This window comes from Puccinia triticina, chromosome 2A, assembly GCF_026914185.1.
Source record: "Puccinia triticina chromosome 2A, complete sequence".
Lineage (NCBI taxonomy): Eukaryota > Fungi > Basidiomycota > Pucciniomycetes > Pucciniales > Pucciniaceae > Puccinia > Puccinia triticina.
In genome coordinates, this window is record NC_070559.1 from 1552231 (window position 1) to 1580149 (window position 27919).

Consider the following 27919-nt stretch of genomic DNA (forward strand, 5'->3'; position numbering starts at 1 on the left):
TGAGCACTACGCATTAGCATAGCGGCATTTTTTTTGGCCAGTGATCTGCAGTGTTAGCGGGATTTCACTGCGCTAAAAATAAGCTGTATTGTAGGTTTTTGTTTCTGTGCTAACACTAAAAAATGTGTTATCACAGAAAAGAAATTCCTGCAATAACCACCATGAAACAAGTTATGTGAATAGGTGTCAGGTGACATGCAGTAACATGTGTTGAAAGTCCAGTGGTACTCCAACAATACACCCTTGAATAACAATGGCCCCTTTGTAATCATCAGGGGGTTTCAACAATTATTTCCTGGGAATAAGGTTGGAATAAAGGCTGGAATTAACTTCACTTCACCTGACAACTAGCCCCCTCATTTCTTTTGCGGTGAACGGTTAACATAGCAGGTTGGCCACTAGCAGATTTTTTCCCTCCCAGTAGTGTACTACTGGAATGAAATCCCCGCTACGCTAGGGCAGGAGGAACCGGGCAGACACCAGAAGCTAGTTTTTCCCTGTACTTGCGTTACTACAGGAACCAAACTGGGCTGTCATTTCTCCCCAGTTTCATTCCTGTATGTAGTTGCGCAGGGACAAAACTGGTCTATTTCTGCCCAGTTTTGTTCTCATCACCAGGAAAAATAAATTGTCACTGGACTACAGGTGATATCAGCCTAAGTCCACTGAGCTACCCACCAGCTGCACAGTTGGCCGCATGTACAGCCCCCTGTAGGAAACAAAGGGGCCATTGTAGCCTAGTTGTGGTAGTTCCAGAGCTGGAAAAAAGTGACACCCATTGTTGCTTGATGTCACCTGATGTCTGGTGACAATTGATTTTTCCTGGTGCATGCAGCATTAGCATAGACAAATGCTACTCTAACAGTTAGTGCAGCTTTTTTCTATGCTAATGCTATCTATAGTAAATTGCGGTGCCAGAACCTGTCAAAAAACAACTGCCAGCACTTACTTTGCCCATTTTTTTCTTTTTGAGTAGTGTTAGCGGGAAAATCTGGCTGCTAACAATAGCACCACCGTAGTGTTGCATAAAAAAGCTGACACTATACTACGCCAGCACTAATGTTAGCGTAGCAGTCCCTTTGTGCCCCCAGTAGGCAAGGCTCAAGCAGATTGTACAACCTTGTTGCCCTGGTGAAATCTCTCCCTGTTGTAGAGACTGTATACAATCATATTGACCAGGAGGGACTCCTCCCATCCAGCAATGCCAGGGACCCAAACCCGCAATGTGTTTTGTGCTGTTGGTTCAGAAATCTTGATTTGACCTTGATTGGAACCTATTTGTCTGTCAGGGTCTTACAAATCACAAGTGGCTGAAGTTGTATGATCTTGGAGATGTTATTACGTGCACTAAGTATGAAAACTTCACCGTTACATAGTCATAAACGATTACTGAACACTCCTACTTCAATGATCCGAGTTACAGAATCATAATTGGCTTTCTGACGCATTGTCTCTGCATCTATGCCTGTGGTGGGGCACGTGAGGTTCTGTGGGCATTCTTTTTGACTGCTCAGGGCCCAAATTTCTTCAGTTGCGCATTTCTTTTGTCCTGGTTTACATTTCCTGTTCTGTGTGAATGTTCATTGTTAGCCACAGTGGGGCTTGCTAGAAACACACATTGAGATAATACTGACGAGACAGCTATTGTCATGATGTATGTTTCATTTTGTTTTTGTAAACGATAGGCAAGAAGTAGATCTGAGCAGGTCACTCCTCGCCTGAAGCTTTGCCGGAGGGACTTATGCTAAGGTCAGTTCACGCAACACGGCAGACGAAATTTCCGTGATGTTGAATTTTGGGCACTGCTGAGGATGAGGTGCTATGTACATTGCATCAAAGTCAAAGAACAGCCAAATTGTGAGGAAATCTTGATCTCCTCACGCCGTGCGTGCCATATAAAAGGTAGGAGAGCTTGTTTGAGTTCAAATTGAGATCGATCTATGCGAATTTGCCCGCAGCATGGCCGGCTTTGGTGTTCCTGAAGTGGTTATCGGCGTCGGCCCATTTAATGACTCCGTAACCTATCAATGGACCAGATGGAGGGCCGAAGCAAATTATTCTTCAGTCAAGCGTCTTCCAAACAAATACAAATCGGGGTTTCGTGTCTGCAACATCGTGAGACTAGAAAAAAAAAGCGGGCAGCTTACCGATACCAAAAGGGACGATCCAGTAGGGCACTTGGGCAGCCAATCTCCGGTAGCCCTGGAACAGATAGCCTTGGAAGGCGTTTTTCATCGGGCTTTGACGGTAAGGTGATAGGGCTGGGATGGGTTCCAGAAATGTTCAGTCGCAGTCTCAGTCTATCTCCCCTCACCCCGAAGGAGACGGCAAAGCGATGGACCAGGGGAGCCCGGTACGTACAGTATTCTACAATCCCTTTCTGCTTGGGACCTCCCATGTTTCCCCACCATCCCATCTGTTTGTGTTACATCGCAATCGTTGTGTTGGGAGGCGGCAGTTAGTTGACTTATTTATCCTCTCGCCCAATTACTAGTGAGAAATAAACAAGAGTGAAGATAACCTACATATTTCTTGCCTAGAAGGAACCGGCAGGTGATTCAGTATTCAGATGGATGTTTGCGCAGGGTGTAAGCCTCGGTATTGTTAGGGTGACAATTCCAGCTTTGATGTGATGACGAACCTGTTGGCATTCCCGAGTGATTTACGTTTGAGGGGATCATTGTTGCTTGTTCAGGTTAGTTGATTCGATGAAGCTTTCGATAGATGTTGATGTTGTTCCTTGTCGGTGGATTCATGCACTGACTGGAGCGACCAGTGAGATAGTGACGGGCCGCGCTCGGGTCCACAATTCGGGTCGAAACCCGCCCCGGCCGCCTCGATTGCCGGAGCGGGCCGGGTCAGCGATTTCCAGGCCTCCATTGTGGATTGCCTTTCCCGTGCTGACTCATCGACCCGGACCCCGGTGAAACCCGCTTTCTTCCGACGTCCGAGGCCCTCCCCCGAGCTGAAGAGACCCACAACCAGATATCCCGGATTGGAAGCCTTCTGATTCGTCCCTCCCTCCCACCCCCCTCCCTTCAACCACCATCCTGATAAGCCCTAGCATCGCCCTCCAAACACCAAACACTCTACCATGGGCAAGAAAGGTCAGTAAACTGTTTTCTCGCCATCGAATCTTATCTCTCGACTTGTATTTGTCCGCTCAGGCTGCTTCTCGCTGATCATATCATCTTCCCATCTGCACCCACGAAGATTCTGGAGCCGAAGGCGACGCAGCCATTGGTGCCAAACTATTCAACCAACGTTGTGCAACATGCCACACAGTTGACGAATGCGCACCCCACAAAGTCAGTCCGCAAGACTCAATCATCTTTTCAATTTACCGCCCCTGCTGACCCTTCACCTTACTTCGCCACTATTCCCACCAAACCAGGTCGGACCCAACCTGCATGGTCTTTTGTGAGTCATTACTTTCTACCTTGTCCCATCTGTCGCTCTAGGGGATGGCTTCTCACCCACTGCTCCATTGTTAACAGTGGCCGTAAGACCGGACAAGCCCCCGGTTACAATTACACCGAAGCCAACATAAAGAAAGGTATCACATGGTCCGAAGAGACTCTTATGGAGTACCTGATCGACCCCAAGAAGGTAAGCTGACTTCTCAAGTCAAACATCTATTGTACGATCCTTGCAGCGCTGGACTCTCAATGTATTGAGTATTTTAACCTTTTCCATCACCATAGTACATTCCTGGAACCAAGATGGCTTTCGCTGGCTTGAAGAAGGAGAAAGAACGTAAGTCACCGGTTCCTCTCCAGCGAGTAACGGACGACCACGCGTCTGACATACCTTTCATCATCAATAGGTGCCAACATCGTTGCTTACCTGAAGAAAGCCACCTGCTAATAAGTTCTTCATCAAGCATAGACACGCTGAATCGTTGGTCAAGACAACATTCAGTGCTTACGACTCGCTGCTTCACTGTAGCATTCTTTTAGTTCATTGTGTCTTGTTTCTTGTTTCTCCCCCTCACCGCGAAACACCTTTTCCTTCCCCCCTTTTGTTGTCCTAGACTTGAGCTTGCTATCGGGCTTCAGGATAATTAAAAATTGAAAACATCCCCACTCAGACTTAATTTTACCAACAATGGCTTTGCCCCATATCTGCTTCGATAAGACTAGATGCCTTGCGCGCCGGAACGGAATCAACTTGTTTGCCAATGCTTTCCAGTCCATTCGTTACCCAGCAAATTTTGCCCACTTCTGCGCCGGTTCCGGCCGCTGTTTTCAACCAGGCTGGTTTTCCTGACCAGAGTTACAGCTGATGACTTATTTGACCTGGAGCTGGAAAAGCCTACTCCAACAACTGGAGCAGATATTGAAGCTCAAGTCATGCATTAGATTGTCATGCATTTGATTTCTTGGTGAGGATCAGTTGAATAAACAGAAACTCCCCGACATTGCTCCACGAGTCTTTCAGAAGAGGTTGTTATGACTAGGGCCCCATTTGGCAGTGTCAGTATTATTTCTAGGTGTCAGTTTGATTATGCGCAATTCATTAAACAAAAGCAAATCCATTCCACAAAACAAGCATCCTGCTTTCATTATGAGCAAAGTGAACAGCTGATATGATCAACATTGTCATCAGATCAAATTGGTTTGGCCATCTTCAGCGCCATAATACTAATAGCAATATTATGATTTTCAGTCTTGACCAATGTAAAGTGTGATATGTATCTTTTGGGGTACTGAAGATGACAAGGCACATCAATTTTGATCACGATATTGATGATTCAATTTTAAGTAATCAAATGCTATTTTGAAGAGTTCATATTTTCATTTCATCACTAGTGCACCCATCTATGACGGTGCCGAATAGGGCCTACATTACTTGCTCCCAAACCAAAGGAAATCGTGTATTTTTTTGGCCCGAACCCAGGAAGCTAGCTGAGCAGGGCTGGGTGGGTTGACCTTGAGCTGGGGTCAAGTGCCGTCAAGCTTGACCTTGAGAATACAACGGCAAGCTGCATTGGCCACTAGTTTAAGAATCAACAGATTAATGCACTCCAAGAGTCTGAGAACATCATCGACCGCGACCTCTATCTGAACCCCTACCCCTTCCGCGATCTGAATTTCCCCTACCGCCGCCTCGATTCGTGCCAGGACCACCTCTGTTAGAATTTGAGAAACCTCGACCACCCGAGCCACCCCTGCCACCACGCTCGTTAGTCTGATTACCCCCTCTTGACGTTCGGTTTTGTTGTCTATATGCATCTTCTTGCTGTTTCACTTGATCGATCACATTATCTGTCACTCGAATATACTTTATCTGTCAGGTTCAATGTTATTTTATATAAAGAAAGAAAGACTGAGTTCCATGTCACTCGAATTCATTTTCGAACGGAGAGAAGAGGAATCATGGACGAAAGTAAAATTATTTTGTTTCTTTTAAAAAAAACAGGGCCATCGAAAAATAGCTTACCGTATTTCCTCGAATATAGCATTCTGGCAGCTTCCAAAACTGTTCACCATTCTGATAATCGACCAACATTGATAAAAAAAACCAGCCATTAATCGGTTAGAAATCACGTGGAGAAGTTTAGTGTTTTTGCCTCCAGCAGATGCCGAAGAATAAATAAAAGAAGTCAATATGAACATAACTGACTGCACTTGTTTGATAGACCTCCCTCATTGTCAGATTCATGAAGTTATCTAGACCCGACACGTCGATTTGACATCAAAAAAGAAAAAATCCGAAACGCGTTACCCCACGTAACCGAGCCAATTATTGATTCATGGCAAAGGAACGTCAACTAGTTAGTGGCATGAACCAAAATATCCGAATAACAATATGGATAGAAAATAATCGTGGGTGCAACGAACTGACCACATTGAATTAGATGTCCATTAAAGGTTTCTCCGTTTTTTAGCTCGACCAGCATAGGTTTTCCTTGGGCGCCATGTAGTAGTGCAAGCGGAAGCTGTATGACGAATCGGAGGAGATGCGATCGTTTATGTTTGTCAGAAATTACGCCTTTCAGCAAGCGCTTGAAGAGGACATGGACTGACCATTAGGTTGGATTAGTTATTTAATTCGTCAAATGGTCCGCCGTGTTTGATTTCCCTTCGATTTCCCGATGTCTGTCGTGTGAACTTTGGGTGGTTGAATCCCCCAGCTTACATAACCATCTCGAATGGGAGCGGGGTCCGGGGGCGGACCCCCGCGCCCCAACATGTGGATAAATGCGTGCGCTCTGCGAACATCCGGCGCGTTGCCACGCTGACGCAGCTGCTGCGAAGCGGGAAGAGCTTGAATCAATTGCCATCGGCAAGATTCCTATTTCGTATGGTGGAGGCTGTTCGGATGAGGACTCGTCCAGCGCGGCGGTGCGCACAAGATAAGGAAACAATCCAAGAATGGTTACCTCTCAAGAGGTCGGCCCAGCGGTATAAATTAATGACGCGATATAGAAAGGTTGCATCTGGAGAACTCAGTCTCTGGTTTAGGGAAAAGGCTCCTCCTAAGCATGGTAGGGCTTCCGTGTGACTTTCGGTGTACTTTTTATGGCGTGTAGAGGACGGTTTCATCTGAGGAAGAAGCAAAGCTGCCTCTTGCAGGGTGATTTGGGGTGCTGTGAATCTGATGTCCCGGTTCTGTGGCCCTCTATACGCCGGAATAGGCTATCAGCCCATTCTCTTTCATTGCCGCTCTCGGCTTGTCCTGTTAAAAATACCTTCGTATCTGTTTTCCCTCTATTATCTGATTGTATCTATCCCGACGGATACAGACCGCAGATGGTCTGCGTCCTTACATCTCTCCTTCTTATCGCGGCCATCTTGCCTACTCTTGTCCTACTATTATCGGCCGTATGGCATAGCATCCTTCTCTTTTCTCGTGGATCTTGTAGAACCTTTTGTTCCCATGAGTCTTGCACTAGCCTACATCGATGCAGCAGCTGAGCCCAGCGGCCCCTGATCAATATATAAGGCCCTCTCATTCTGCCCCAGGGCTACCCGTCCCTCCAATCCATCTCCTCACCCTCTCCTTGTCTTCCACCACAGTTTCTCGCTCAGCTCACACGCGGCTCTTGTTCCTTCAAACACATTCGAGCCACAAACTATTGCCTCTATGGCCAAATTCTTTGCACAAGTTTTTCATCCCGACACAGACCTAGCCCTTACCCCCCCTCTCCCCTTTCCTTTAAGCTAGCTTGCGATTTTTTTACCGCGGTCAGCTCACTCGCGTTTTGGAGTTCAACAGTGCATGCATTGTACCTGGCTAGGATCCTTGAAGGAAGCACCTGGAGATTCAACGACATTCAGATCGCAACATGGCCAAACTTCAGTCAGAACAGGTAATGCTTGACTACATTTTTGATTTCTCAAGACACAAACCCTCAGACAGGGCTAACATCCCATCTGCTCGGTACTTGCTGAAAAGCCGCTTAACTGGATTAGAAAGATTGAGAAAGCAGTGTGCACTTCAACACCCGCAAGCGGCCTTCGGTTCCCGAGATTTGATATGCCTGAGTTGGTCGATGAAGTGAAGAACCCCCTCCAGGCTGCACACACACCTCGTTGGGTTGTTTGATTGACCGGCACCATGGTGACGGGAAGACGCACACTTTTTTTTGCGGACGATTGAACATCCCAGCGAAGCGGGCAGCCTAGAGTTGGTCCTTCATTTTATCGATCAACTCAGGCCCGCCGTAATCTTGTGAGCATGGGTGGCCGCTTCACCGTGGAAGCACCCGCCCCTGATTGATAAAGCAGTGTGTACCTCAACACGCGCCAGCGGCCTTCGGTTCCCGAGATTTGGCGTGCCTGAGACGGTCGATAAAGTGAAGAACCCACTCCAGGCTGCACACACACCTCGCTGGGTTGTTTGATTGCCCGGCACCATGGTGGCGGGAAGCCGCACACTCTGTTTATTGCGGACAATTGAACATCCTAGCGAAGCGGGCAGCCTGGAGTTGGTCCTTCATTTTATTGATCAGCTCAGGCCCGCCATAAACTTGTGAGCTTGGGCGGCCGCTTGACCGCGGAAGTCCCCGCTCCCTTCTCAATCTTTCTCCCGCACTTAGCCAGCTTTTGATAATCTCTTATGCCATTTGATTCTGATACTTCTCTCGGGACTTGTTAATCGGAGACAGCTTCCAAGTTTCTAGTCAACTTGTGAGAAGACTTGGTTCCACAGTGCAACTTCCATTTCACTCGTTCCTGTTCACTACCAGTACCTAGTACCATATTTCAATTATTTCATTCGACGTCTATTCTTTTTTTTCGCGTTGATCGTGAGTCTGTTGATAACAGTCGGACTGTCTGATGGGAGTGCTACAAGTACACGTGCCTAGTCCCATGACCATTCCAATTGCCAGTACAATGTTGCAAGCGCCATGAATGTGATTGCTGCCACAGCACTTTGAAGTGAATGTGCCTGCTACCACAGTATTTGAATTTGACCGGATGCTGACAAAAGCAGAGAGACACTCAAAGGCCCTTGATGACTGTTAGATTCTTAAATACGTTTATCTACATGCCATTCTTGTAAATCCTCTCAACAGGGCACTGCAACAATTCACGCGATATCCTGTGCGGCCAACTGTTTTGGCTCAGAGCAACTCCACCGCGGGCGCTAAACCGGGTCGCTATCCCATATCGGCCCAGTCTTGGGTTTAGCGCCCCGCTCGCCGAAACGACCTTCGACCGGGGGATGCATTTGACGCGCTATCCACCTCGGGCTGAAGCTCGGGAGCGAGTGGGTTGCTACTCTTGGAGCCTCGATGTCTACCAATGGCACAGCAGCTCGGGGAGGCAAAGCTGGTAGCAGAGGCTGCATCCGCGAGTTTTGCCTGCCCGATTTTAGCGTCCGCGGTGCAGTCGCTCTCAGTACTGCGTCCAATATGGAAGTGCTAGTAAAAATGGATCATTAATTGGGTTCAAAGCCATTCATAACCCTCGGGAATTCGACGGGTGGGGACAAAAATCGGCTTCATTCTCTCGCCAACATGCTAACTCGGGTATGCTGAGAAGAATCGGGCTCGAATGAGGGGGGCTTAAAGGTTGAGTTTTGTTCGGCGCCAGTGTCTGCGCTTGGCGTTGTAGGTGACTGGAAGCAGAAGAAAGGATCGCCATCAACATCCTTAACGATTTGTAGAGTGAAGCGAGTCAGAGAGTTTGAGGCAGAAAGTGAAGATCGCGAGCCCACTCTTAGCGTCGGTTTTCAATCGGCACCATTGAGGGATAGGTCTTGAGAGTAAGGCAAAAGGAAGTTTGATTAGTTGGACTCTGGTGGAAAACGTGTTGATGAAGGTGGAGTGAGAGCTGACCTGTTTTGGACCTGGGCCTTAGCAAGGCATCGTTTGACGCGGAATGTCTTGTTCGATGACTAAAAGGAAAGAGTCAAATAAAGGACGTTGGTTAGCTGAATTGGGCAGTGCTAGGACGAGCGGGTGTGAACTTACCATGCTGCAGGGTGAATGTTAAATATGTGCTGGCCTACTCGAGTTGGACTTGCCAGGGACTCAGGTGCCCTCAGCTGGAATGTCAAGGTCAGGTTTTGCCGGCGTCATGCGCACCGAGCCAGAAGTAAATCACCGCGCGGCGCGGGTGCAAAACTTGAGCGCGGGCAAGTTTTCGGGGTCCAACCGCTGCCCGCCTTCTGCCGCTCCAAACGCTCGATCTCATCCTCCAGCTTTCGTCCCCACCGCCACCGCGCTCGTCCTCCTCGGCCATCGCCACCACCCTCTTTGCTTATCTCCGGCTGCTGGTTGTACTCAGCTCAATGGCCAAGACTTTCTCTAGGCACTCCTCCTACCAAGCGGCCTCGACCAGAACCCGGAGATCGCCTGGAACTAGAAGCCCGCTTCCATCAACCCTCCTCAACCTGCTGACCCTATTATCATCTGGCCCAGACGGTGTTCAATCCCCCTTTTTCTCTGCTCTCTATTGTGTCATGAAGAATCCTCGAATTGATTTATGTTGCAAATTTATGTGATATCAAAATAGTTTGAGGCTGAAAGAATTTTGAGGCACTGCCCAACTCGCCGGAGGCCAGCAAGGCTGCTGAGCAGCCACCCCTAGACGCGCACCTGCTCAAGAGCGCTGTCAACCCTATCCACAACACCGCTTTTGATTGTGGCTATTATTAGGGAGGGGAAAACTGGTTCCAGGCCGTTGTTGATTCGAGCGGTTCTGGAGATCCAATCGTCCAGACTCATAAATCTTTCGGGCAACCTTAGCAAAGGCCTATTTTGATCACCAGAAAAAAACATGTGTAGATAACTTCAGTGTTTGGCGATGTTAGAAGATCAAGTCCGGAAGATGCAGAGATGCTCAACTTCTTCGACGTTTGCACCGGTTTTCGCACTCGTTTCGATATATTCGAGTCCTCTTTCGTGGGCCCAACTCAAAGCTTCATCATGAGTGACTTGTCGAGATGCTGCTGGAGGGTGGCCAGAATCATCGCCCGTCGAGGGACACAGATCCGATTTATTTCCGACAACAACCACCGTTAGATCCGGGTCTCCGTATGACTTCAGATCCTCGTGCCACTGTGAGAGGTTGAGAAACGATTGCCGATGGGTTGTGTCGAACACTAGTAGGGCTCCGGCTGCTCCGCGGTACTATCAATCGATCAATGTTTCCGGAAGTTAAAATCCCGTTTGCCAGCTGGACTTGAATCTGATACTGATATTGCCAAATTAAACACCTGAAGCGGAGCAATCTGATCAGTCAGCATGTTTTAGGGACAAAATTTGGACAGGTCAAGACTAGCGGAGTTTGGTAAAAGCGCACCCACATATGACCGAGTGATTGATCGGAAGCTTTCCTGTCTTCAAGAGAGCAACAGGATACACCGTAAGTGATCGTGCACAAGATTGAAGCGAATGCCATCAAATCATGATTGGCAGCGGAATTGAATAGAAAGAAGTCTCAGCATAAGCGGTGATTAATTAGTAAGAGTCGAAACACATACCCGGCGGTATCCCAAACTTGAGCCTTGATAGTTTTTCCGTTCGGCAGGGAGATTAATGATGCGCCAAACTCTACACCAATCTATTCCAGTTGCATTTTTGTTTATTGGTTTGTAATGAGAAATTCTTGTCAGTTGTGTGAGTTTTGATGAGATAAGGTAGGTTGAGAACGTTAACTCAAACGGTTGGATCTGATTGACCTAAAAACCGTTTATCAGTCAGTTGAACCAATAGCGAAGATTTGCCTGTACTCGAATCTCCGACTACCACCTTCATAGTCCATATAATCGTGTTTTGTTGAAGAACACTTTGGATCAGAGATCTGGCTACTTTCATTCAATCGTGCTATGCGGAGGTTGCTTACAAATTTCATGACCTATAAGTTTTCCAAGAATCCAATTGAGTGTGACACGGCCAATAAGGGGAAAAACAAGATGTGAGCTGATTATTGGCGGGTGGAGCTGGAGAGTACTGACGTAATCCCATGTGGCCATGATTGAGGAAGCTGCGAAAGCGTGAAAGCTGGTATGAGGATGTCGTTGGCCGAGTTGGAGTGGGTGGCGTTGATGGGTGATGTGAAGCTGCTCGAGGTCAGCTCAACTCCAGTCATCGTGACGGACCGGGTCACGGGGGGCAGGGCCCCGTGTCTTGTTGACCTGACACGCTACTTGCACACATTGAAGCTGCAGAGATCCCTTCAGAGAGTTGGTCAACAAGAATTCGATTGACGATGAGCGGCTCAACCTCGAAAGCGTCAAGCAAACTGAAACAATCCACCCTTGGTGTAAGCACACGATGAGATACATAAGCTTGTCTTTTGTGGCGGGAGAACTCATTTAACCGGTCAAGAACTGATTCGGAGATTTTCTGCTTGAGAAGGGCTTTTTCCAAAAATCGGCTCCAGTCAAGAAGAGCACAACAGCCCTGTCCTCCGATTCACGAGCCAACAACCTTAGTAGTGATCCGGACACAAAACCCCTAGCACAGTCGAATGATGATATGGATGAAGATGAAGATGAAGGGATAGTCGAAAGGTCTCGTACTGCCGCCCGGGGCAAGCGTAAAAGTGTCGTAGTGGCTGGTAGCTCGAGCGAGGATGAGGAGCCTCCAGGTTAGTTGTTGTTATTTTTACCTCAGGCCCAAATTTCCTACTTTTCCTTGTTTTCTCTACGGTTTCTGCCTGTGGATCAATGTGTTGAACTATGTTTCTTGCTTTGATTTGGTACTTTCTATACGCATAAACAAATGCATTTTTCGTAACCTCAAGCATCGCGATCTCGGCTGCCCGCAAGCAAGAAGGCACGCTATTCATGTGCGTCATCGGCTTCTGGCGCCTCTACTCCCAAAAGTGCTGGGGACGGATTCTCTAGTCACGCGAGTACTGCTGGTCCCAGTAAGTGACCAACCTGAATCTGCACGTAGGGTTCTAGTCACTTACTTTTGTTTATATAATTCAGGTGAAGCTGATGATGATGACCTCGAGGATGAGGATGATAATCCTGGCTTCAAACCCAAGTCCAAGCTTTTGGCCACCAAGTCTACCAAATCATCGTCGTCTACCAAATTGAAGTCCGGACAATCTGCAACCAATCCTGACAAAGCAGCTGGTGGTGCCGAAGCTCCCTGGAAACAAGGACCCTGGGCTTTTCTCCGTGATATAAAAGATGTAAGAAGCCAGGACGAAATGACTGCCCTTTCTAGCTCTACAATTAGTCAGCTCCTCAACCGACTCCTCTGCACTCATGCCAGGCCGATGGAAACCCGATGGGATCTCCAGAATATGATCCCAGAACATTGCACATTTCGAAAAAAGATTGGGCTTCTATGACTCCGTTCGAGGTCCAGTTTTGGGAAATCAAACGAAGTGCGCTAACTCTTTAAAATCTAATTCTTGAACATGTTCTTGACCATGTTATTCCCATCAGATCACTTTGATACAGTCTTATTTTTCCAAAAAGGCGAGCATACATCCCATTGTGTAGCTTTCAAGGTGGAATCACGCTGATTTTAATTTGGATGAAAACATTATTAGGCAAATTTTCCGAGCTTTACGAAGGAGACGCTTTGATTGGACATCAGGAATTTGATCTGAAGATAACCAAGCGTGTCAAAATGGTGATGCGCTACATTTTCACTCCTTTCTCGCCAAATAATGGACATCCGGGACCTAACCCAACTAACATGACAATTGCGATAATCACTCCTTTCACGCGTAGTCTATGGTTGGGGTACCCGAAAGTTCGGTGGATTTTTGGATTGCAAAATTTCTTGCCAAAGGCTACAAGGTAATCTGACGTTTAGAGACTCCTGATGTATTCAGCGCTAATCACATGAAAAATCTGCATCCAATCATTGCGGTTGTGTTACAGGTCGGAAAAGTCGATCAGTGTGAGACCGCCCTGGGTGCCGAAATGAGGAATAAAGGTAGCCTGCCTGCCTCAAAGTATGCTAAGCCACCACCACAACAAAAGGGATCAGGCAAGGAAATCGTCAGAAGGGAGTTGAGGAGTGTCGTCACTTCGGGCACAATCGTCGACGGTAGTATATTGACCGACGATGCAGCTACTTGCTTATTAGCCATCAAGGTATGGCTCATTTCCTCAATCCAGTCTCTAATATGTGTCAGTGACATCATGCTGAGGCTAACTTTGTAATATCCAGGAAAACTACAACTCTTCGGATTTTCCTGTGTAAGGCAATCATATTTCAAATTATGTTCGAGAATCTGAACACTAACACGCTCTCACCGAATTTTTATTAACTCAACAATAAGCTTTGGTGTAATAATCATGGACGCTGCCACAGCGGAATTTAACTTGACACATTTTGAAGACTCTGCAAACAGGACACATCTCGAGACCATCATGAGTCGGTTCAAACCCAAGGAGATTCTGCATGAAAAATCTGGTCTATCGCCGGCCACCTTGCGAGTCCTGCGGAATACAGCATCTTCCGATTGTACTTGGACCGCTCTCAAAAGCGACGAATTTTTGGAGCCCGAAGAATGTGTTTGCAGATTGACGGAGCTCTTCCAAGAGTCCGGAGGTCAGATCCCTGAAGTCTTTAAATCTTTCAATAGCAAAGTGGAAACCATGCAAGCTCTGGGTGGGCTGTTGTGGTACCTCAAGCAACTGAACCTCGACAAGGATCTGCTCACTTGTAAGAATGTGTAAGTAGGGATCTTGTAATCGCTTGGCTCTTTCTTTGTTCCGTAGAGCTGATTTGTTTCCCTCTAGCAAGGTGATGGATGCTTTTCGCTGCAGTAAGACCATGCATCTGGACGGCAAGACCATTTCTGATCTTGAGCTCCTTCAAAGCGATGGAAGCGAAGAGAGTCGACTCTTGAAATTATTAAACCGCTGTGTTACCTCGTTTGGTGATTTGAATTTCCCACGATCAATAGCATTAACATGATCTCAAGACTTATCTTATTTGCCATCAAACCTGCTAGGCAAACGACTTTTTAGACATTGGCTCTGCTCTCCTTTGCAGGACGCTGATGCGATTCGAGCTCGACTGGACGCGGTAGACTTCCTCATGAGCCACCCCTCCTTTGAGAAAACGTTTAGTGCTCTTTCGGGCCTGCCGGACTTGGAACGATTGATCAGCCGAGTTCACGCGGGTGCATGTACCGTACCCAACTTCCTCAAGGTACTGGAAGCGTTCAAAAAGATTTACAAAACCACTCAAGAGCTTCGCCAGCTCATCGATGAGACACCAGCCATCTTACTTCAAGAGTTACTGGACTCGCTCCCAGATGTTGAGAAGCTACTCCAGAACCTTGAAGACATGTTTACCCTAAACGATGATCGTCGAGAACTTTTACCTCTTGAAGGAAAAGATGAGTCTTACGATATGGCTTTAGAGGAAGAAAGAGAGGCGGAGAAGGCGCTCAAGGCTGAATTAAAGGCGGCTAAAAAGTTGCTCAAGTAAGCGCTCAAGCTGACAATTGATTCAATTTGACTCACTCTCATCTTATCGTCAGCTGACTGAGAGCGTAATTTTTAACATTTTATGGAACATCAGAACTGAAGATGTGGTTTACAAAGATATCGGAATCAAAGATATTTATCAAATTCAGGTCAGCGTTAAAGTCAAGCCGCCGTCGAACTGGACTAAAATGTCAGGAACCAAAGATTGCGCGCGTTACTATAGCCCACAATCTGCCCAACTTGTCAAAAAGCTGAAACAAGCACGCGAGAAGAAGTCATGTGCACTCAAGGATTTCCATTTAAAGGTGACCTGACTTAACGCATCTATGATCTGAGCATTCACCAGACTGACTTTTTCCAATCTATTCAGGTTTTTCTGGCGTTTGATGAGGATTATCTGACCTGGCTGCAAGTGGTCAAGTCGATTGCGCAATTAGATTGCGTGCTCTCCCTGGCGAAAGCCTCGATTGCACTGGGCGAAACGACCTGTCGGCCGCAGATTGTTGACTCGGCTGAGGCAATGGTCAAGTTTGTCACGCTCCGACACCCATGCACTGTTGGTCGAGACGACAGCGACTTCATCTCGAACGATGTCTCGGTGGGCGGAGATGAATGTCGGATGATCCTCCTCACCGGTCCTAATATGTACTTCAGCATCTGTCGTCGTCTCCAGCTAAGCGTGGTCGACAAATCGCTCATGCGAATCTTGCTTCTCTTTTGCGCTTCAGGGCCGGGAAATCAACATTGCTTAGAATGACGTGTGTTGCCACTATCTTGGCACAGATCGGGTGCTATGTTCCTGCGGAAAGCGCGATCATTTCTCCGGTCGACCGTATCTGTACTCGTATGGGTGCCAGGTTTGTTGATCCAATTATTACTTTGATTTGTTTTGATAACTAGGCTAATCTGACTTGTGAACGAAAACGATCAGTGATCACATTTTCGCACATGCTAGTACATTTAAGGGTGAGAACGCATAGCCTTCATATTGCATTCATCTATCTATAAGTCAAAATAGCACTCAAAGTTTACATTTGCCAAATTTGTGTTCAGTCGAGATGGATGATGCTTGTAAAATCCTTAAGGAGGCGACTTCGAAATCCCTGGTAATCCTTGATGAACTCGGTCGAGGTACCAGCACCTTTGATGGACATGCGATTGCGTTCGCCGTGTTGTAAGGCTGCGACCCACATCAACTTGATCAATCCCTTTGGTGTGAGACTTATGTTGATGTGTTATTGATTCTGTGAATGGTTTCTGAAGGCATCGACTGGCGACCCATTCAAACTGTCTGGGCTTCTTTGCTACTCATTATTCAGCACTTACAGAAGACTTCCAAGCACATGCCAATGTCGCCACTAAGTACATGCTCACCAATGTTGATGAAGTAACTCGAGAAGTGGTGTTTCTGTACAAGCTCGCTTCCGGGTAAGTTCGCTGGACTTATATCAACGGTCGTCTAGAGTCTAAATAAATTTTCTCTCCTTAATTTGGTTCAAATTATCCAGTGTCTCGCCGCGTTCCTATGGACCGCATGTAGCCAAGATGGCAGGGATTCCAAGCAAGATCGTCCAACGGGCAATCTCAATCAGTGAAGAGTTTGAAAAAGAAACCAAGAACCGACAGCTTTCGACTAAACAGTCTGACCATCGACTCAACCTAGTCTTACAAGCTGACACCGCATTCCTGATCAATTTGGTCAAGAAAGGCGGCTTTGCTGATCCCGCTTCTGTCAAGGAAAACTTAAACACACTCGACCGTGTCCTAAGTGGCATTCAAAAGTTTAACTTTCGTAACTGATTATATTTCTTTCACATGTTCTCACTCTTCAAGTTATTAACGCTGCTTCATTTATTCATACTTACCCAAGTAGCTTACGTCAATCTCCGATTTATTTACCTTGTTTACTCCACAGCTCCAGCTCCCAGTAGTCTTTCCTGATTTTGATCATGAAATGAATTGCGTCGTTCTTAGTTTCTACATCTTCGGAACAGATTAAGGGCCTGTACCACCGCGGGCCCGATTTTCAAAATCAATTTTCACCTGTTTTCATTTGTGCGCTTTTTCAAAAACGGGTGCTGAAAACACCTCCAAAATCACGTACCACAAGAAACTCCACCCCATGAAGCTCTCACATCACCCCACCCACTGCCTCACTCCCTCCGGATCAATCTACCCGGTGCTCTCTCGGTCCTTCACAAACTGTCACATTCTTGGACTGATACAATTGTCTCGGAACAATTTGATGGCAAGCTTAACTGAGCCTCTCGACAAGCGTCTCCGAAAGAGGCTTGCGGGTAAAGTCGGAGGTGGCCTGAGAAGATTGAGGTTTTCTTGATATTTTGTTGCTTTTTTACTTCAACATCATGAAGCACCCTCAACATCTGAAAGGAGTTTACCTTCAGGTTCTTGCCTATCTTTTTTTTCAAAAAACTATCAACATAAGTGGAGGACTTCCTATGGGGATTTAGAGAGCTCCAGATGCCTCTCTAAATCCTAAATTAACCCAACTGTCAGTGTAAGGTTTTCACCAGGCTTTCACCCTTACCCAAACTGAATGCACTAGAAACAGATGTACTCATGTTTATACATAGTAGAGTTTACTCATATCGTTTCCTTTCTTCCCAAAGCTGGGCTACAGTTTGACGCTGCAAGAAAAACTCTAGAAAATGCTAGCAGTTGAGATGCAGAAGCTCAAAGGAAGCTTGATGTGATACTCAAGCCTTTCTCAAAGGTTATTTCAACCAAGGTCAAATGCACAGTCACTGCACACTGCACAGTAACTGTGCATGAAAGGGCATGATGTAATTATGTGGAGTTAAAATGGCAGTGACACTGGAGTATGCTGCCTGTCAACTGCTGGCAGTTTCTAGAGTTTTTCTTTTAGTGTAAGCTTCCCCTTTTCCCTGCTTATAACAACACATACTGAAATATCATTCTTTTATATAGAATTCCGGCCTTTGGCCCTAGGCCACCAAACCTGATGCACTATCCCACAGGATGGACCTTACCCACATACTTGGTGAAAAGCTAACATTAAAACTTTTAAAACGGAGCAGCAACACGGAACAGACATTTGCAGAAGTGGGGTAGTTCAAAACCTGGTTTGAAGACAATTCAATTGATTTGGAACAAGCGGAGTACTGGTTTGAGGTTGATGAGCTTGGGATTTGAGTGGAAGAGGCGGAGGAGGAGGAGGAGGGTTTGGCCATTTTGGATGTGGAAATCATTTCCAAGATCAAGTAAATGACTCTGCTTGACCCTTAACTGACCAAATGGCTTTGTTTTTTGAATACACTGGCAGGAAAAAACGGCGGATACTAAGGATGCCATAATCAGACAGGCCAGGCCAGGCAAAATAACCTGAATTTGGTGTCCAACCCAAACCTGTGTCTGCCTCATTGCAGACACGGGCTTCTCAGTGGCGCCCGGCCAGGCTAGTCGGTTAGCCCATGTACAGGCCACCCAAGATGGCCCATGGGCCAAGGTCAATGAAGTGAAAATAGGCAAGATCTTTGAATTTCTGGGCTTTAGCAAACATCTAGGACTCATTTTTGGACAGTGGAAAAGAGTGTTTGCCTTCTTGAATTGTCAATATCTAGCTTGTTGTCATCCACATTTGTACTATCTGGTATCTGCTTAGGGTCAGTCTAAATGCACCCCAAAAATTTACTTCATGTACACCAACATTTTGGTGTACCCACATGTGCACCCCAATATTACTGTTGTGCACTTCTGGAGTACCACAATTTATTGGTGCGCAGACCTGCTTACCCCAAAAACATTGGGGTGCAGGTGTTAAAACCCCCAGACTGCTTCAATTTTTGGGGTGAAATCTATTGTACACCAAATGAAATGGTGTACATAAGTAGCGCACCCCATCAAGGCAAGTTACTCCCCCACCCACCCGCCTGGCTTGTTAGACCTGCACACAGCTGTCATCAAGGGGAGTAGCACCCCTCAATGACCAACACAGACCGGTCATCAAGGGTGCTACTCCCATCAATGACCGGCACAATTGTTCATTGAGGGGAGTAGCACCTCCCCTCAATGACCAATACAGACCGGTCATCAAGGGTGCTACTCCCCTCAATGACCGGCACAATCGTTCATCGAGGGGAGTAGCACCTCCCCTCAATGGCCGGCACAGATTGGTCATTGAGGGGAGGAATCAATGACCAATCTGTGCCAGCCATCGAGGGGAGGGAGTGTAGCACCCCCCTTGATTACTGGTCTGTGTTGGTCATTGAGGGGAGGTGCTACTCCCGTCAATGACCAATTGTGTTGGTCATCCAGAGGAATAGCACCTCACATCAATGACCGGCACAGATTGGTCATCAATTCCTCCCCTCGATGACCAATCTGTGCCGGCCATCGTGGGGAGGTGCTACTCCCCTTGATGACCAATCTGTGCCGGTCATTGATGGGAAGTGCTATTCCTCTCAAGGACCAATCTGTGCCGGTCATCAAGGAGAGTAGAACCGCCCTCAATGACTGGTCTGTGATGGCCATTGAGGGGAGGTGCTACTCCCCTCAATGAACAATTGTGCTGGTAATCAAGGGGAGTAGCACCCTTGATGACCGGTGTTGGTCATTGTGTGATGATCATTGAGGTTTGCCACTCCCCTCAATGACTGATGTGTAGTCAGGCGGGTGGGTTCTGGGGTGTTGAGTTGCTCACCCCTTTCACAGGGTGACATATTGGAGTACTGGGGGTTTGCACCCCAGTATGATGGAGTGTTGTGGCTGTGTACACCATAGATTTCACCGGCTTTGGGGTACCCTGTGGCTCACCCCAAATTACATTGGGTATGAGGTGCTGTACCCCATCTTCACAGGGGTGCGCAAAAGTACACCCCAAGTGGTTTGAGGTACATTTCAGCAGTACCCCTTTTTGGTGTACATGAAGTAAATGTTTGGGGTGCATTTAGGCTGACCCATCTGCTTACCCCTGGATAGGATAGCCAAGGCCTGCAGGTGCCCACTGGGCATCTCATGGCCACCCACACTGTTTACTGACTTTAATGGGCCAGGCCAATATTAAAATAATCTACAAAAGTGGTGTCTGTGTCTGGCCCAAACCTGCCCGGGTTTGGGTGGCCTCCTGGACACCTGGCCCAATTGGCATCCTTAGCAGATACAAAGAGGTGGACAGAATCTTGTACAGCAAGGGACAGATTATAAGGGTGTGCAGTTATCCAGATGAAAATCTGTCTGCAACTGACTGTAAAAAGCTTTAGAGTTGTATCTTTGTGTTTCTTGATAGTCCTCCTAACATATATTCATTTTATTCACATATTGGCTCACCGGCTACTTTTTGTTATGGTCTCAGTAGGGGAGGAAGGTCTGTTTGGCGGTTCTTCTGGCAAAGTATGTTTATTGCTAGATGAGGAGAGTTTGTGGATCTCTCCTCTGCTTCTCCTTAAGAGGGAGAGCTGTGACATGCGCTAACTACAACATGTCCCCTGCTTGGCCTAGGTGTGGCATGTGTGCAGCTCATGTCAATTCTTCACCATTAAATCTAGGCCAAAACTTCAGTTATCCGTAACTATTTGCTTGGATAACTAATTTCAGGTTTCTTTCAGGGATAATTTTTTACAGAGGTAAAGCCTATGTCTCCAAAGTTGAAAAAATGATTCATTATAAACACATAAAGCTTTGTTTTATTTGAATTGCCAATAAACAAAGATATAGGCCACCAAAATATAACTTACAGATAAAATTAATGGATAAATTGAAAACATAACTTCCCACCCTTGTTTGGTGTCAGCATACACAGCCTTGGGGAAGTAAGTTATAAAAAGCCAACATGACACCAAAACAGCCAGCCAGAAACGGTGAAACGGTACAGTACATGTATTGGTATTTATTAGTATTGGTTTTTCTTTGGGTCCAATACACTGTATTGGTATTGGATCAAGTCACCAAACCAATACAATCCATGGTATCTCATTGCCAATACATTCTGATACAATACAAGCGTATTGCTGGGAGGGGCCATTGGATTGAGCGCCAATTGCCCAGAAAAGGTGTTGTTTTTTTAGACACAATACCACCGTATCATGTCTTTTTTTCAATACAATACATGGTATTGAATTATGATGTATCAAAAAACCAATACTATACGTAGTATTGGCCAATACCAGTCCCGTATTGTAATGTTTCACCATTGCAGCCAACCAGTCCAATCCCACGCACTTGCCCTTTGAAAGAAAAGGTGACTCAATGTCAAGGATGAGGCAAGAGAAGGTCTGAAGAAGTCAAGAGCACAAGATGCGCAGGGAATCAGAACAAAAGATCAGAAGTCTCAAAGAGCAGGTCTGTCTGATCTAGGCCTGGAACTGAGTAAGGGTGTTTTTCATGAGGGAGAAGAAGAAATACAGCTATGGCAAGGGGCCTGGTTAGCTATGGAACTCTCTGGAAAGGAAAAGAAAAACAACAGAAATAAGACCTCTACTGGGCATGGAGGAATTCTAACACCCTTGTCCAGCAAAGCTTTTTGTGGGAAAGACAGAAAGAATTTGTCAATCAGTATGTAGAAGGATCAACACCGCAACAGCTACGCTACGCGAAGCGTCAGCGTAGCAAATATCAGGTCAGCTTTGCTACGCTGCAAGAAGCGGCCATCCCGCTTCACTTTTCTGTTCAGGAATGGGGGGAGGTAACCCAGATGATAATAGCGCACTATTTTTAGCGGAAAATACGCTGCACGCTTTCAACGGCTATTTAGCGGCTTTGTGCCGCTGAAAAGCAAAACCATAGCGCTAGTGCGCTTTTTGCTATAAAATTGTTGGCTGCAGTGGGATCAACAACTCATGTATTCATATTGTGTATGTTGCAGGGGAAGGAGTATGTACTAATTCTCATTTCTTTTGTTCAGATTTGAACTTAGGATTTTCAGCAGCCGCATCCAAAAATGCTTGGAAATCTTGAAAGTCACCTGCAGCATTGACACCATTACAGATCCAGAGGTGCAAACTGATGCACCTTTCAATTGTTCAATGGGCAAGAGAGCTCCTGGCTGACATGCAGATGTCCAAGGCTGCCAAGAAAGTTTGCTTGACACAAGCAGAGCTACTTGCACAAGCAAGTTAGTCCCTTGCGAGGGATGATATCAGGGTTTGAGATGACTGGAATGTTGTCTGGAGTTGAATCACAGTTTGTGGCTGCCATTTTATGGATTCTATGGAAAAGTATGATTCTAGAAGCTGGAGCTACAAAGAGGTCAGGGCCCATTCTGGGCACCAATAAAGGTTTGTGCAACTTATGCACAATCACGCATAGATTGGTGAGACTGCGCCGCACACCCATGATGCGCTTTTCAGACGCTGATAGTGGTATAGCGGAATTTCCCCACTAACAGCGGAGAATAGCGCATTGGTGTGCTACTGCGCTAAAGATTTTCTATTTCGTAGCAATAGCACAAAAAAATTGCTCCGCTACATGGAGTTTCAATTTATCATAGCGTGAATGTCGCTACGCTACCACTAATAGTAGAGACAACACCTCTACACTTTTGCTATCCGTCTATGGGAATAGCGGGGCATTGCTATGCTACGCTATAATGACGCTTTTTGTAGCTTAGCGTAGCTGTTGCGGTGTTGGAAGGATGTAACTCTTTCCAGCGGGTCAAATCATCCATGCAAAGAAAATTAGGAAACCTGGAGCCTTTGCTGATTCCAATGGGACCATGGAAAGAAATCAGCTATGATTTGATCACTGATCTCCCTGTTGACATCTTTTGACTGCCTGAAAAAGATGGAACATTTAATCCCCTGCAGGAAGTCCATGAATGCAGAGCAACTGGCGGAATTGATGGCAGCACATGCTTGGAAACTTATTGGCACCCCAAGACTATTGTCTCTGACTGTGGAAGCATGTTAATTTCCCACATCACCAACAAATTGGACAACTGCTTAGGAATATGACTCCACCCCTCAACATTGTACCACTCCAGAAACAATGGAAAGTCAGAAGTTTCAAACAACGCAGAGTAGAAGTACCTCTGCCAATTTGTGTCCTACCAACAGGAAAATTGGTAACCAATTCTTGCAAAGGCGGAGTTTGCATACAACAAAAACAACCACCCTTGAACCAGAGTATCCCCATTCAAGACAAATTACTGGTTAAATGTTGTATAGCAAAATTCCTTTGATGAAGCAGTGTGTATCAGCAGTTGTGGAGAAACTCCAACAGCTTGAAGAGGTACAGGTGGAGCTCAAACACCATCTTGAAGCGGCGAAGGAGGCAATGAAAAGCCAATTCAACAGGAAAATGAGGTACACACTGGAATGGAACATTGGTAACAAATTTTGGATGGAAAGACACAATATTTTAACATCCTGCCCCACCGCAAGCTGGAACACCAGTGGATAGGACCATTTGCAATAGCTAGCATAATTTCCACATCCACTTACAAAGTGACCCTTCTGCTCTCCATGCAGGGATTACACCCATTTTTCCATGTCTTGGTACTTTGAAAACACATATGAAATCACAGAGTAGCACCAGCCGACCCCAGATCAGGTCACAGTAGAAAGCAGAGACAAGGGGAAAGTGGATGTCATTCTGGATTGTTTTCAAAGAGGGTGGAACCTTTGACACCTTTTAAGTTGGAACAGATTTGGACTGGCAGAGAACTCATGGGAACCAGAGGTGAACCTGAAGAACTGCGGAAACCTATTTGCCAAGTTCAACACAAAATTTCCAGAGGCAGTGGCCAGGCATTGGTGGATGCAGAGAATAAAGTGAGAGGGTAAGATTTTTCCCATGGTGTTTTTTGATGCTACCTGGGGACAGAATGCAGAGCCAAAATAGGATGAATTTCTTTTTAATTTTGATTTCTCATTGATGAAAGAAGACAAGCGGCTTGGGCATGAAAGGGAGGATAATTTTTGAGCTGTAGGGAGGGGCGGCAGCTGATGAAACTATGTCTTGACGCAGATAACGTTTCTCAACTGCTTTGCCGTTTTGCCGATGCCAAGTGAGGGATAACTCAGGTCAAAAGACCATACCAAGTAAGAACAAAAACTTAGAGAGAAACTAAAGAGAGGAATCAAACTGGGAGAAAATGCTAACATCACGATCTCACCCTCTGTCTTGCAGATCCAAAATTGGATTGTTTTCTTTTCTTACAATCTATCTTAACCAGTAGAGAGCGGCTCTATTCCTGCTCTTAGTTATATTTCTTTATTTCTCATTTTTAGTTTATTTCATAGAATATTGTACATACTCAAGTTCTAGTTACACAGTCTGATTAAAATAAACACTCTTAGTTCTTTGGAGTTTTTCAGATTTACAGTCTCAAGCTTTGAACACAACCTTAGAACACAAAGAACAGGAGCAGGAATACATCATGGCCAACTATGAGAGTGACTCTAGCTATTTTTCAATCGGTGGAAAGCCCACAATGAAAGTTCCAAAGTTCACCCGAGAGAACTTTGAAATCTGGGAGAAAAAGATCAGAATGGTTCTAGCTGAATTTGATCTGGAGAACTTCATCAATAACCCACCGCTGCCGGACATGTCTCAAAGATCCAGAGAAAAAGCCCAGAAAGCCGCCAACCTTCTGTGCGCAAATCTTACGGACAGAGTTTTTAACACAATAGTCAAGAAGGACAACTCAAAAAATCCTTACAAGTTGTGGCAAATGTTCAAATCCGTCTATGCGTCTGACTCAATCCCCGCAAGCTATGAAGTATGGGCAAGATGGGAAGACACCCAGTTTAACAAAGACATGGCGGCGTATATTGGCGGCATTGAAGAGTGCCTGGCAAAGTTTGACTCCCTTGGCATGATAGTTCCCGATTTTGTGATATGCTGCAGCATAATCAGTAGGATCACAAAGAAATGGCCCTTTTTGATGCAAAGTCTTTTTGGGGATCTGAACTTGCTCATGCTGGGTAAGCCAAAGCACGTAATCAATTGCCTGCAAGAGGTTGGCCGTTTTGAACAAACCAACAAAAGGAAAGCAACAGAAGCACCATTAGCAAGCGCAACTTCTACAGCTCTGATTGCTGACGTTGGTCTGAAGAAAAGTCGCCTCTATACACCCATCACTTGTCCTGGCAAGAAGCATAATCTGGAGGCGAATCACACCAAAGAGAATTGCTGGACGTTGCATCCCGAGAAGTACCAAGAACATCTTGAAAAGCAAAAAGAGGGCAAGGAGCAAGTAAAGAGGAAGGGATTGTTTCATCACACAACCGTGGAAAAACCTACCGAGTCCACATCCTCTGAAAACATACGCCCTTTGTTCAGTTATCTTTCATCTGTGAATGGATCGGGATCTCAAACCACTATTCTTGACTCCGGGGCAAGTAATCACATGCTCACATCACTTGGCTACTTCAAGCAAACCAGTCGAGTCTCAATCAACATCGTAACAGGTAGCGGCTCTGGCGAACTGGTTTCTGCAGCTTGAGGAGACACAACGCTCCCGCTGGGAAACGGTGGTTGTCTAACGTTGCGCAATGCACTCTACGTACCACACCTAACAAGAAACCTGGTCTCTTTAGTGCAGCTTATGAAGTCAAAAGTGCTTATTCAACTAGGGACGGAAGGCTTTGCGGTGAAAATTGATGATGGACAAGCATTTGGGGTGGATACTAGTAACGACCTACTTGAAATTAAGGGAGTACTAAATCCTTGCAATCTTGCAACAAGCTTGATTACAACTACAGCGCAGGCCACATCGGACTTTGTCAAATGGCATAACCAACTTGGACATGCCAGCGCGGCAAGAATATTGGTGGCGGTTCCGAAAAATCTTAACCTTACAAAGACGCACGCATGTGACGCCTGCATGTTAGGAAAAATCACAAGACAGCCCTGCAAGAGTCACTTCAATTTGATATCTGGACCTTTGGAAGTTGTACATGGGGAACTTGTGGGACCAATCTCGCCTTCAACAAATGGCGGCGCGCGTTACTTCTTGACGCTGGTAGATCAATTTACCAGGTACATTCATACTACCATCTTGAAAGAGAAGAGCCAAGCGGCGGACGCAGTCAAGAACTTTAGGACCCTGTTCGAGAAGCAAACCGGCGCGACGATGAAGAAGCTAATTACAGATGGCAGAGGTGAAGTCTGCAACAATCTCCTGAGCGAACTGCTGAGAAAGGCTGGAATTCAACACAATGTCTTGCCGCCGTACACACCGCAAAACAATGGATAGGCGGAAAGGGCAAACAGGACTATAATTGAGATGACAAGGTGCATGATCCTACAGTCAAACCTGGCCCCGGAGTGGTGGGCAGAAGCGGTTAAGACAGCAACAGCAACCACCAACTGCTTACCATCCCTGTTGAAAAGCAAGAAGTCACCAGTGTAACTGCTCTTCAAGATCTCTCCAAACATGAATTTCTTCAGGCCGTTTGGTTGTTGAGTGTGGATTGTGAAACCAAAGCAACACCAGACGGAGAAATTCGGGCCAATCTCCTGGGAAGGCATCTTGATTGGGTATGAAAACAATTACTTGTTGTACAAAGTCTGTTGACTCGAGGACAAGCAAATATTGACAGTCAAACATGCACATTTTGATGAGCAAACATTTCCGGAGTGTGCAGCACTGAGAAGGAGCGTCAACTTTTCAGATGGAGAAAGACTGCCGTTGTTCAACTCTGATGCTGACATGCCCTATCAAACTGAGGAGGAGATCGACAAGAATGTCAGCGCAGTGTGGTGATTTATATAGGCAAGCGCGGTAGAATGTCCACGGGGGATAGCGCGGGCGGGGAATGTACAAAGCCGCTCAGGCAGAGTGCATTCCGGTGACATAAGCACTGAGGATGAGGTCAGGAAAGCACACTAAGAAAGCTTACGGAAAAGTCACGCGCGGACCGGAATGCACGGATTGCGGATTGCAGATTTTGGATTGGATATTTGGATTGGAGCGGAAAAAGACAGGGCTGGACTGCGGCGGGACTACACACGTGGACTGGTAGCAGCGGCGCGTTAGCGGGTGAGCCATGACAGCCCGAGCGGGTGGAACCGGGGTGAAGGCGGTGGCGAGAGAACAACTGACAGGGGCTAGACAGAGGACGGTGGGAGGGCAAGCGTCGGAGAGGAGCGGAGTCTGGGAAAGTGACGAGCGGGATAGCGGGCGGACTAGTGCGGGAAAGTGTCAGACGTGCGGGATTGGGTGGGAACGGCAATGTGCGTGGAGGGAAGGACGGGGGAGGGGGGACTTTCTTCTTCTTCTTCCCATATTATCCGGGAGGGATCATCTGACGGATTGACTCATCATTGTACTTACAACTACGGACGTACTAGAGTTATTAAGAAGATAATCTGTGTTCTTATCCTTATTCAAGAGTTACTTGCGGATTTTGTGCTTACAAAGTGCGGGGCTTCATTCACTTGCGGATTATTACGCTATAGATCAGGCTCAGTAGAGGAGCGCTGAAGGCTAGCGGAAAGTAGCAGCGCGGAGCCGAGTTACCGACAATCACACAGCCCGGACATCAATATTCTTGAAGGAGGCGGTTAGCGGACTTTCTTCACCAACTAACCAGCTTTCATTCTCACAGTGGATGATCTCAAGATTCAAGAAGGTGCTGAGCTTGAAGCCGTGCTGACCAACCTGCAAGCAGCAAAACACACCACCAAGCCGGATGATGAAGGCGAGTCAGAAGACAACTCGGATTTGGCGACACCAGCAAAAGCAATCATTGGCGCAATCAATCAGCAAAACATAGTTGAAGGAAAACGGGAACAAAAACAAGCATTCACAGTCTCCGTCTCCATTGAACCCAAAAATCACAAACAGGCAATGTTGTGTGCCGAAAACTCAACCTGGAAGGAGGCGGAGTTGAAGGAAATAAACAACATGAACAAGCACCAAGTATGGATAGTGCAAATGCGCATTGCAACCAGCTACCCAATACTGTTGACTTGGGCTTACCGCAAGAAACTTGGCTCTGAAAATCAGGTTATCGAGTTTAAAGCACGGATCTGTGCCCAAGGATTCAAGCAGACCCATGGTCTCAACTTTGAAGCAAAATACGCTCCAACGGGCAAACCCGCCTCCCTTGGGTTCTTTATACTCTCC

General features: G+C 46.4%; 7 protein-coding genes across 7 annotated transcripts; 3 read left to right on the forward strand and 4 right to left on the reverse strand.

Annotated features, from left to right (window-relative positions):
* Positions 1-1938: 1938 nt before the first annotated feature.
* On the reverse strand, positions 1939-2681 carry PtA15_2A173 (uncharacterized protein; the record flags this gene model as incomplete). The annotated part of the gene is made up of 5 exons (XM_053166166.1): positions 1939-2021; positions 2148-2261; positions 2362-2416; positions 2526-2536; positions 2642-2681. 5 exons carry the CDS (start codon positions 2679-2681, stop codon positions 1939-1941), a joined length of 303 nt encoding a protein of 100 aa, XP_053017415.1.
* Positions 2682-3094: 413 nt separating this feature from the next.
* On the forward strand, positions 3095-3867 carry PtA15_2A174 (uncharacterized protein; the record flags this gene model as incomplete). The annotated part of the gene is made up of 6 exons (XM_053166167.1): positions 3095-3107; positions 3214-3308; positions 3395-3420; positions 3498-3609; positions 3705-3756; positions 3827-3867. The coding sequence occupies 6 exons, from the start codon at positions 3095-3097 to the stop codon at positions 3865-3867; spliced, it is 339 nt and encodes a 112-aa protein (XP_053017416.1).
* A 1176-nt stretch (positions 3868-5043) lies between these two features.
* Positions 5044-6032, reverse strand: PtA15_2A175 (uncharacterized protein; the record flags this gene model as incomplete). Its single annotated transcript, XM_053166168.1, has 5 exons — positions 5044-5289; positions 5443-5493; positions 5626-5672; positions 5848-5941; positions 6030-6032. 5 exons carry the CDS (start codon positions 6030-6032, stop codon positions 5044-5046), a joined length of 441 nt encoding a protein of 146 aa, XP_053017417.1.
* A 2984-nt stretch (positions 6033-9016) lies between these two features.
* Positions 9017-9427, reverse strand: PtA15_2A176 (uncharacterized protein; the record flags this gene model as incomplete). The annotated part of the gene is made up of 4 exons (XM_053166169.1): positions 9017-9069; positions 9169-9209; positions 9290-9348; positions 9425-9427. The coding sequence occupies 4 exons, from the start codon at positions 9425-9427 to the stop codon at positions 9017-9019; spliced, it is 156 nt and encodes a 51-aa protein (XP_053017418.1).
* Positions 9428-9530: 103 nt separating this feature from the next.
* Positions 9531-9818, forward strand: PtA15_2A177 (uncharacterized protein; the record flags this gene model as incomplete). Its single annotated transcript, XM_053166170.1, has 2 exons — positions 9531-9680; positions 9765-9818. 2 exons carry the CDS (start codon positions 9531-9533, stop codon positions 9816-9818), a joined length of 204 nt encoding a protein of 67 aa, XP_053017419.1.
* A 255-nt stretch (positions 9819-10073) lies between these two features.
* Positions 10074-11430, reverse strand: PtA15_2A178 (uncharacterized protein; the record flags this gene model as incomplete). Its single annotated transcript, XM_053166171.1, has 7 exons — positions 10074-10208; positions 10301-10585; positions 10762-10795; positions 10939-11018; positions 11120-11206; positions 11301-11312; positions 11413-11430. The coding sequence occupies 7 exons, from the start codon at positions 11428-11430 to the stop codon at positions 10074-10076; spliced, it is 651 nt and encodes a 216-aa protein (XP_053017420.1).
* A 236-nt stretch (positions 11431-11666) lies between these two features.
* Positions 11667-16668, forward strand: PtA15_2A179 (uncharacterized protein; the record flags this gene model as incomplete). Its single annotated transcript, XM_053166172.1, has 20 exons — positions 11667-11720; positions 11816-12047; positions 12204-12329; positions 12394-12602; positions 12686-12800; positions 12862-12894; positions 12969-13051; positions 13153-13221; positions 13306-13521; positions 13598-13626; positions 13710-14105; positions 14173-14312; positions 14388-14865; positions 14963-15173; positions 15239-15513; positions 15597-15725; positions 15800-15834; positions 15922-16042; positions 16132-16296; positions 16377-16668. 20 exons carry the CDS (start codon positions 11667-11669, stop codon positions 16666-16668), a joined length of 3408 nt encoding a protein of 1135 aa, XP_053017421.1.
* Positions 16669-27919: the final 11251 nt, after the last annotated feature.